Source organism: Procambarus clarkii, chromosome 70 (assembly GCF_040958095.1).
Source record: "Procambarus clarkii isolate CNS0578487 chromosome 70, FALCON_Pclarkii_2.0, whole genome shotgun sequence".
Lineage (NCBI taxonomy): Eukaryota > Metazoa > Arthropoda > Malacostraca > Decapoda > Cambaridae > Procambarus > Procambarus clarkii.
Window position 1 is genome coordinate 19,563,844 of NC_091219.1, and position 10,972 is coordinate 19,574,815.

General features: G+C 46.0%; 1 protein-coding gene across 1 annotated transcript; it reads right to left on the reverse strand.

Moving 5' to 3' along the window:
* Window positions 1-525: 525 nt before the first annotated feature.
* On the reverse strand, window positions 526-1,779 carry LOC123752712 (uncharacterized). Its single transcript, XM_045734735.2, has one exon. The coding sequence runs from the start codon at window positions 1,777-1,779 to the stop codon at window positions 526-528; it is 1,254 nt and encodes a 417-aa protein (XP_045590691.2).
* Between the last annotated feature and the right edge of the window lie 9,193 nt (window positions 1,780-10,972).

Sequence of the window (10,972 nt, forward strand, 5' to 3'; positions counted from 1 at the left end):
CTCCCCTTTCCTTACCTCTACCTTCTCCCTCCCTATTCCCCTATTGTTCCTCCCCCCCCCCACCTAACCTCTGCTCTCCTTACTTTTCCCCTTATCTGCCTTAGTCTCTATCTCTTCGTGCCTACTTCCCCCTTCCCTACCCCTCTTCCCTACATCCGCCTCCCTATATCACCCCTCCCTATCGCCCTTCCCTCCCCATTACTTGAGCCCCGGCTACCCAGAGGTAAGCAGGTAAGGAACTGATTAATTAAGAAAGGTAAGAAGCTTGGGAATAAGATTAATATCGCACCCAAGAATGTGATGGGGGATGCCTATTCTCTTCTATTCTCTCCTGTCTCTCCCATACATTCCCGTTATCCGTAGTCTTCCGCTCTTCCCCCATTCGTTGATTCTTGAGAGGTCGAGTCCTTGGATGTTGGTAAGATAGCAGTTTATAGCGCTGGTCGGTTCTTGAGTGAGTCATATTAAATTCCACACGGGTTCTCTGAAGGGTCTTTTATCTGTAAATATTTGTAAGTGGCGTTTCTAATACGTGGCCTTGGTATGTGGCCTTGATGTGTGACTTGGTGCGTGGCCTTGGTACGTGGCCTTGGTACGTGGCCTTGATGTGTGACTTGGTGCGTGGCCTTGGTGCGTGGCCTTGGTACGTGGCCTTGATGTGTGACTTGGTGCGTGGCCTTGGTACGTGGCCTTGGTACGTGGCCTTGATGTGTGACTTGGTGCGTGGCCTTGGTGCGTGGCCTTGGTGCGTGGCCTTGGTGCGTGGCCTTGGTGCGTGGCCTTGGTGCGTGGCCTTGGTGCGTGGCCTTGGTACGTGGCCTTGGTGCGTGGCCTTGGTGCGTGGCCTTGGTGCGTGGCCTTGGTGCGTGGCCTTGGTGCGTGGCCTTGGTGCGTGGCCTTGGTACGTGGCCTTGGTACGTGGCCTTGGTACGTGGCCTTGATGTGTGACTTGGTGCGTGGCCTTGGTACGTGGCCTTGGTACGTGGCCTTGATGTGTGACTTGGTGCGTGGCCTTGGTACGTGGCCTTGGTACGTTGCCTTGATGTGTGACTTGGTGCGTGGCCTTGGTACGTGGCCTTGGTGCGTGGCCTTGGTGCGTGGCCTTGGTGCGTGGCCTTGGTACGTGGCCTTGGTACGTTGCCTTGATGTGTGACTTGGTGCGTGGCCTTGGTACGTGGCCTTGGTACGTGGCCTTGGTACGTGGCCTTGGTGCGTGGCCTTGGTGTGGGGTATTGGTACGTGGCCTTGGTAAGTGGCCTTGATGTGTGACTTGGTGCGTGGCCTTGGTACGTGGCCTTGGTACGTGGCCTTGGTACGTGGCCTTGATGTGTGACTTGGTGTGGGGTATTGGTACGTGGCCTTGGTAAGTGGCCTTGGCACGTGACATTGGTACGTGGCCTTGGTGCATGGCACTGGTAAGGGGCATTGGTACGTGGCCTTGATGTGTGACTTGGTGTGGGGTATTGGTACGTGGCCTTGGTACGTGGCCTTGGTACGTGGCCTTGATGTGTGACTTGGTGTGGGGTATTGGTACGTGGCCTTGGTACGTGGCCTTGGTGCGTGGCCTTGGTACGTGGCCTTGATGTGTGACTTGGTGTGGGGTATTGGTACGTGGCCTCGGTAAGTGACCTTGGCACGTGGCCTTGGTGTGTGGTCTTGGTGCATGGCACTGGTAAGGGGCATTGGTACGTGGCCTTGGTACGTGGCCTTGGTTCGTGGCCTTGGTACGTGGCCTTGGTGCGTGGCGAACCAGGTGCCAAGGTTGTCTGTCAAAAGCATTCGAGCATACACACACCAGTAACATACAAAGTGTTTTACACATTTTCATGTATCATTCTTACAAATGTGTACGTATAGAAGTATGCCTACACATATATGTATGTCTGTATGCATGTTGCAACCGTATGAGGGCTATAGTTTGAAGATTTATTAGACAACATACATGAGAAATCGAATGTACTTAATACAATTTTTACAATGGTGACAATTATTTCGTATATACTGTAATGTAAAATGCATTGGAATGTTCATCGATGAGACATTCCAGTGGAATCTGATGCAATGAATGACCACAGCGGCCCAGAGATTATTATTCAAAGCTATGTTGAATTATTTATGCTCAGTTTCTATGTATTTTTACCCTGAAGGCAATTTATTGTGATTTGTGTAGAGCAGACTGCAGCCAGGAAGCGTTGTATGATGTATTATTCGCGTGGCCATACTGTGAGGGGGGGGAGAGGGGGTTGTAGTGAAGATTGTATGTTGTAATGGTGCTTTGTGAATTTTTTTTTTTTGTGTGTAGGGATGATTGTAGCTAGGGTGTCGATGGAGTAGCATGTGTAGTGTATATTGTGTGTAGTGTGTATAGTGTATGTCGTGTGTGTGTATATATTGTTATGATCTCAGCCTGCAGGAGAAACGAGTCTCCCTCCTTGAGAGTTATTCATCAAGCCTGACCTGATTAGAAGGTCTAGCATATATTGAGGTGATAACCCATATGAAAAATAGTATGGTGGATTCAATGAGCAGTTTAAGATTATGGGCAGTAAGTAAGGAAATAGATAAATGACTGGCTAGGAGATGTGGACATTTTGCTGGAGGCGTGAGGCTCGCTTCCGGAGGACCTTGACCTCACTTGAGTGCCAGACATCGCAGGGGGAAGCCGCGCTCCGTTTGAGCTCCCGCCAGAAGGGAACCCCTAGTGATATATCTCGAAGAGAAGAGAAGTGTGTAGACGTGCCAGCTGTGGAACCGAGCTGGGAACGTTGTGGTCTCAAGTCTTGGTCGACGAGCAGAGTTTAATAAGCTGCTCAGAGGCATTTTCGTGGGCTGTGTGGAGCGCCCTGACCAGACGCCGTCAGAGGGAAAGCGCCCTCGACCATTTAATCTGTGGTAAGCACGATATACGCCAGTTCATAGTGATTGCTTGTAGTTGGTCGTGTGCCCAGCGACAGTAGCGATGTTTATTTATAAGTTAGACATGTTTTAATAAGGCAGAAGGCCTGAAATAAGAGAGTGGAGAGGGAGGAACACGAAGCGACGTCCGTCCGCTCTGAGCTCTGACAGACGACTGAGGGAGCCCGGCTCCTGACGGAGGAAGACCCTCCCAGTGAGTGAGGACCGCCGCCAGGCGAGGTGGAGTATGGACCCGCCCAAAACGGGGGAGTCCACTCTCACTGTATATAGAGGACAGATAGAGGTTGGAGACAAACATATTGTGTGAATATTTTTGTTTATGTGTTAAAGGGGAAACAATTTTATTGGAGTGTCGATGGGTTGCAGGTTTGTCTTTGGGGAAGAAGTTGCTGAGAACTTCGAAGCCAGCAGATGAAGTAGCTGATGAGACTCCAAGGTAGTGGAGCAGAGGACCTCGAGCTGTGAGGAGAAGCAGTGAAGAGGAGTGTCATGTGCTTCTGTAGAGGTGGAGAAGCACCATAGTTGCTCGAGGGAACTTCATGGTGAAGCAGCCAAGAGAGCTGTGGAGGAACCTAGCAGAAGGGTGGAGCACCGTAGTTGCTCAAGGAAACTTCATGATAGCAGCCTGGAGGAGCTGCAGAGGATCCTGGTAGTGAAGCCCGGAAGAACCTAAAGATATTAGGGTAGTGAACTTCCAGAGGTGGAAGGAGAAGTTCTGGTGGATTACTTATAGGGAGTTGATAGTGTTTGGTTGTCATTAGCGTGCAAGACGCAGTGAGAGGTGAGTTACTGTTTGCATTCTTATGTCAAGGAGGGTTTTATACTGAAGTTTAGAGTTACAGTCGTAGGCTGGATTACCTACAGATGTATGCATTCCAGGACTGACAGTGATCGATTGATCATTGTTGTGCATCAATGAACATTTATACTGATATATGTTATTGCATTCAAATGCTGATGTTCTATATATATATTATCTTGCTGATGGTGCAACAGTGTATGTAGACTTGACCAACTTGAGGAGGTTGATAGTATCAGGTGGTGAACCAGGAGATAGGATACCACTTGATAAGCTGATGGTAGAGTTCTGGTTGTGTTGGAGAGCAACCTGATTGTGATATTATAGAGTATAGGATTCATTATTATTATATGTGTGTATGTATCGTGTATGTGCTTTGTCCAGTAAATGTATCCTAATTTGCTGGTGTTTGCCCTTGTCCTAGTGAGGCTTCCCAGGAGGTAGTAAAGAAGGAGAGAGAGAGAGAAAGAACCAAGAACCACTGCTGTGGACAGGGTAGGAGGTAATACTAGTAAGTCATAGGGGAATGAGGAGATCACATCTGATAAGGAGAGAGTGGGGAGTCACAGCGGCTCGAGTGGGTGTGTGCACGTGACAACGAGGCTAAGTGTTGGAGCCGCATCCCCTAAACGTGTGACGTTGAGCCCCTCTCCAAGAGCCAGAAGCGCCAAGGGTGATCTCCTAGTATAAACACTCTACCGAGTTGTGGGTTGGGTTGTCCATAGAGAAGGATCAACGACGACAACATCAACCAACCCACAGACTATAATAATATATACAAAAGTGGATAAAGTACTTGGTCCACGTTCCTCGTATCCTCCCACACCTGCTACAGGTAACGGTATCTCCCCACACCTGCTACAGGTAACAGTACCCTCCCCCCCCACACCTGCTACAGGTAACGGTATCCTCCCCACACCTGCTACAGGTAACGGTATCCCCCCACACCTGCTACAGGTAACGGTACCCCCCACACCTGCTACAGTTAACGGTATCCCCAACCTGTTCCTTGGCAACCACTGTGAGATAATTTATACTTTCTATGTACCAAGGTATCAGATTTAAACAAATCATAAAAGCAAAACAGAAAATGTCACCTAAAAGTCTACGGTGATTACCACCCACATTACACTATAATTGAGCTGAGTCCAAGTCAAATGGTGTATTTATCTTAGGAAACTTTATGTTATTTGCGTAAATACACGAGTGCAAGGTGACAGTCATATGTACCTGACTATAGCTTTCCAGTACACACAAGGATAGTCACAGTCAGACAGCAGTGACTTCAAATGTCGGCGCTGGGAGGATTAAATAACAGACGAAACTCATATTGAATGCATAGAGAAGTGCTCCGTGTATCTAAAATCCAATTATTATTTAATAATACGCGCACTGGGCCAGTTACATGTACAGGGACATGAATAAGAAACGGAATAAAATATATTTCTAATGTTAGATATGTATGGTGTGTGGCACATGTTAGTGATATTCACAGATGCAGTACATGTGCAGTATCACATGTGCAATCCTATGCACAAGCTTAGGTACAAGCCCATATATAAGTCCAAGCATTAGCTCAAGTACACGCTTAGGCTAACAATAATTATATATTTATGATCCGTTATCCAGAGTGAAACTCCCTTAACTAACATAACACTATTTGTGTCGATGCTGCCAATTAGAGGAATAAAACATGTGTTACGAATAGCAGAAATGTTTTAATTAAATGTCTTTTACGTTCTAGTTTATGACCTGCGTTTTATTTTTTTGCAGCATAAAATAATATTCCTTAAACACAAAGCTTTCCACGTTCTCGTGTCGCTTGATGATCGGAATTATAGCCGCGTTGACGTCACACCTGCAAGTTTGTTTACGTTCTTGCGCGATGTCACGAACGCTGAGAGCATCACGGGTTTCTGGACGCGTGCCACCACGAACGGTTAGATTAGCCATGATATGGCTCTCAGTTCGTGTCTGAGCGAGTAATAAAACGCTTTCACGAACTTCGTGGGTTTCACGAACGCCTAGACCCGCGCTCATGGCTCTCAGTTCGTGTCTGAGCGTGGAATAAAACGCTTTCACGAACTTCGCGGGTCTCACGAACGCCTAGACCCGCGCTGATGGCTCTCAGTTCGTGTCTGAGCGTGGAATAAAACGCTTTCACGAACTTCGCGGGTCTCACGAACGCCTAGACCCGCGCTCATGGCTCTCAGTGCGTGTCTGAGCGTGGAATAAAACGCTTTCACGAACTTCGCGGGTCTCGCGAACGCCTAGACCCGCGCTGATGGCTCTCATTTCGTGTCTGAGCGTGGAATAAAACGCTTTCACGAACTTCGCGGGTCTCACGAACGCATAGACCCGCGCTAATGGCTCTCATTTCGTGTCTGAGCGTGGAATAAAACGCTTTCACGAACTTCGCGGGTCTCGCGAACGCCTAGACCCGCGCTGATGGCTCTCAGTTCGTGTCTGAAAGTCCCACTCGACGAGGTTATCGGGACACTCGGATTTAGTATTATTATAAACCGGTTTCTGACTCTGAGTTTTCTTCGGAATAAACAAATTAAAACTTGTGCGTTTCGCGGTTCGCGGCTATAATCAGCTGCAGCGTCACATTAGTCATTCGTGAGTCTATGCAAAGCAATTTGCAAGGCTGCTTCAGCCTTTTGTGGTTCAGTCTTTTCTGAATTTACAAATTTTTTACTTCGAATTCAAAGATATTTGCAGAGGACATAATAAAGTCAAACTTCTCAATAGACGAAAAAATATCATTAAATGAGCAATGTTGACCTCTTTAATCGGAATCTTTGAGTATGTTTTCAGTTATTTCAATGTGTATTTACGCATTTCTATCGTAATATACTGTCGTCTCTTCCACCATGTCTCTCCCTCATCCACCACACCACACCCTCATCCACCATTTGCTATGGATTCATCTCATTTGAGATGACACGGGAGCAATTTAATGATTCCACTACAACGGGATGACACGTGAACAATAAGATGACTCAGATCAGCCCAGAAATACCGCAGCTTCAAAACATATTATGAATTATTTCTTCGGCGACCCAACAAACATATATGGTTCCTGCAGCATGTTCAGATTACCATAATTAAGGAGGACCTGAGAGACGGAGAAATAGATTGAAAGGTAGGAAGGCAGGAAAGCAGGCTGGCAGGCAGGTAGACAGGCAGGCAGGCAGGCAGGTAGACAGGTAGGCAGGCAGGCAGGCAGGTAGACAGGTAGGCAGGCAGGCAGGTAGACAGGCAGGCAGGCAGGCAGGTAGGCAGGCAGGCAGGCAGGTAGACAGGCAGGTAGGCAGGCAGGTAGGCAGGCAGGCAGGCAGGCAGGCAGATAGACAGGCAGGCAGGCAGGCAGGCAGGCAGGCAGGCAGGCAGGCAGGCAGGCAGGCAGGCAGGCAGATAGACAGGCAGGCAGGCAGGCAGGCAGGCAGGCAGATAGACAGGCAGGCAGGCAGGCAGGCAGGCAGACAGGCAGGCAGGCAGGCAGGCAGGCAGGCAGGTAGGCAGGCAGGCAGGCAGGCTGACTGGCTGGTCAAAAGCCATGGAGCCCCTCTGGTAATCACTACAATGGTTGTAGAGTAAAAACACACACACACACACACACACACACACACACACACACACACACACACACACACACACACACACACACACACACACACACACACACACTCGAATTACTTTGTCGTTTCAATGATTTATTGCTTTAATTACAAATATTATAGTCGATTTGCATATAAATTTGGCTCCCTTGGGAAGGTAGGAAATTATTTAAATATTATGTAAATATGTGTGTGTGTGTGTGTGTGTCACAGGAAGGTCAACCATACTCAATGGGCTTAATTTGTTGTTGTAGTTCATTAGGGAATAATTTGCCAGCTATTTATGAAATTATTTATATCCATATATTCCATTGTCTTGATTTTTTCTATTTTTTATGCTACTAACTTTTTAATGTTTCTATTTCAAATATATATATATATATATATATATATATATATATATATATATATATATATATATATATATATATATATATATATATATATATTTAAACCTAGAAGGGGTACCACCTCTGGTGCAAGTGTAGGGACCCATAGCCTCGGAGAAGAAAATAAAGAGTACTCAGAGAAGACCTTGTGGATCCTCACTGAACACCTTGATATTTTCTTCTCCTACCACCCCTATTCTTTTGTTAAGTGTGTATATTTATCTAACTTTATTTGAAAATGTCATTACACCAAAAAAGTTACAATATTGATTACATGCAGGTTACAAGGCTGCTTGTCACAAGTTGAACAGCTCCTCCAGCTCCTCAGATGGCGGGCAGGAACCATGGATGCAGTGAGCATTTCCTCTCTGGATTGCCACACTAAGGCGCTGAAAAGGAAAACTGGCAGCTCTAGGGTCTCTAGTTGTTTCGATTAGCTTAGACCCCAACTCTTTCAAAAAGCTAGCAGCACTTTTACCCCAGGCACCAAGTGTCTCTGAGGCAATGGGGACAAAATTGTAGTGGTGCTCAAGGTCTCTGTATTTACGTGACTTGGCCGCTTCCCGGTGATTGGCAGCTCCTCCTGCTTGTGTAGCACTGAAGTCAACATAGGTATTGGCTAAAGTTGAAACGCATGTGTAGTCCCACACCAACTGTCTACCATTCTTCCAGAGGTTCACCGTGATTCCGTCTGGGCGACCGACAGGCTCACCAGAGTTGTGGGACATTAGGTAACGGGGCTCTCTCTCTGCTGGACAACCGGCTGTGGTAAGGCTTCTCTTAATAATGTCATTGACCTCGCCGTGTCTTGCATGCCATCCTCCTGTCCTTTGGCAGAGAAGGCCATGCCGTCCGTATCTGTCGGCCTCTGCCTCGCCGCAAATACACCTGTATTCGGTGTGGATTGGGGCAGCGAGGCGGAGAGCCACGGCAATTCGGAGGGCCTGCGGATATATATATATATATATATATATATATATATATATATATATATATATATATATATATATATATATATATATATATATATAGAGTGAATAGTTCCGTAATTTGAGTATTTATGGTAGATTGTTCTACTTTTATGTGGATTGCTTCAAGAATTTATAATCGTCTTGCATCTTGGGTTTTGTCTATTATACAAGTGTTTTTATTCAACATTTCTCTTGTTAGGGTGATGTCATGGGCTTGTCTCATGTGATTCCTGGCGGCACCTGATTGAAGATGACAGGTCGAACGCCTCGTCAGCTTGGTCGACGTCATACCTATGTACTTAGATTGAAGGTTACATCCTTCGTGGGGGCAAGTGTACATGTATACAACGCTTGACTGCTGTAGAGGGTTCTCCGTCGGCTTCGGCCTGTTTTTAATAAGGAGGTCGGTAGTCTTCTTGGTTTTATAGTATATGATCAGGTCTATGTTTTGGTCAGGAATAATGCTTTTTACTCCTTTACGGATTATTTCTTTCATTATTCTTTCTTCTTTTTTATGTTCACTATGCAAAGTTGATTTGTAATATAATTTTATTGGAGGTGTTGTGGTTTCTGTTCTTGGTTCAGGATTGTACCATCGGTCCAGGTGTCTTCTTATAGCAGCGTTTATTTCTGTGTTGCTATATCCATTGTTTACCAACACCTGAGTTATTCTTTCAAACTCTCTACTCACATTGCTCCATTCAGAGCAGTGTGTAAGCGCTCGACGAATATAAGCATTGAGAACCATGGCTTTGTATCTTTGGAGACACTCACTCCTACTGTTCAGGCATAATCCTATGTTGGTAGCCTTAGTATTTACACTGGTGCTTAGAGAGGTCCCTGTTTTTGTTATTAGTACATCCAGGAATGGTAGACTGTTATTTTCACTATTTTCATGGATAAAACGGAGTACTGACTCTAGATGACTTTTTAGATCAATTAGTTCATCTAATGTTATATTTTTCAAAATCTAGGTTTTATCTGTTTTCTAAGTCCCCTTACAGGTTGAAGTAAAGGGCGGGAAGAAACCACTTCACCAGTTAATATGACGCTGAAAATATGACGTATTATTTTCTGTAAGCTGGTCACTGTCTTATTAAATCGTCCTGTGCCTTATATGAGAACAGGTTGGTAGAGATGGGGGAGTGAAGACGTTGGGGGCTGGGAGGGAGGCAGGGGAGGGGGGAGTGAAGACGTTGGGGGGCTGGGAGGGAGGCATGGGAGGGGGGGGGGGAGTTTGAGAGGCATATTTCTGGCAATAATGCAGGGATGACTGGCAGCGAGGATTAGGGTGGGAGTGGTGGCAACTTGCAATCACATTCTACATAAAGGCGTCATTTCATCCTTGCCTTACATCCCAATCCCAGAGAAAGAGTCTTATGCCAGACTGAGTAGTAAATGACTTTGAGTGTGAGAAACATTTGTGGTGATGTCTTCCAAGACAAAACTCTTGTATATAAAACTTATCTCGCAAGATGCTCAGTGTTTATGGTTCACTGGGGTGACATTTGCAACACTTACAATAATCGTCAATATTTCGTATTTTTTCTTATGTTGAAACCTTAAAATATATGTTATTTACAGAAAATGAGATTAAAACGCTTTACAATGTCGTAATAGCTTGGCGCTTTCCCCTTGATAGCTCCCTTCCTTTCTACATATTACCAGCAAAATAAAATGTACTTTTATCTCTATTCCACGTTCTGCAATATCATTTATTTTGCAACTTTCGTTTTGCCATTGAAAACATTTTTTCTGTGTATTTTTTCCCCGTTCTGTGTAGTTGAATAACCAGTATTAGAAGCTTCAGTAACAAAATATCCAGTAAAAAGTGTCAACATATTTCCTTTTTCATTGCAGAGCGTAAATCCTCACTTGTTGCGTGGGGGCAAACCTCCCCGCCTCCACCGTGCGTAAGTGAGTACAGACTTGCCTTTCTTTGTTTCACGCTTGGAATATCCTGCAAAATTAAGCCCCTGCAGACAATGGCGGATGTTGTGGTCATTGTTTCTCCCGTCTGGTGACGTGACGACGCTTCACCACACACACACACACAGTGTAGGCTGGGGCTGTACCCACACACACACAGTGTAGGCTGGGGCTGTACCCACACACACACACAGTGTAGGCTGGGGCTGTACCCACACACACACAGTGTAGGCTGGACCTGTACACACACACACACACACAGTGTAGGCTGGGCCTGTACACACACACACACACACACACACACACAGTGTAGGCTGGACCTGTACACACACACACACAGTGTAG

Coding starts and splice junctions, on each gene's coding strand:
- LOC123752712 (XM_045734735.2), bottom strand. CDS start 1,779: ATGCTTTTGACAGACAACCTTGGCACCTGGTTCGCCACGCACCAAGGC.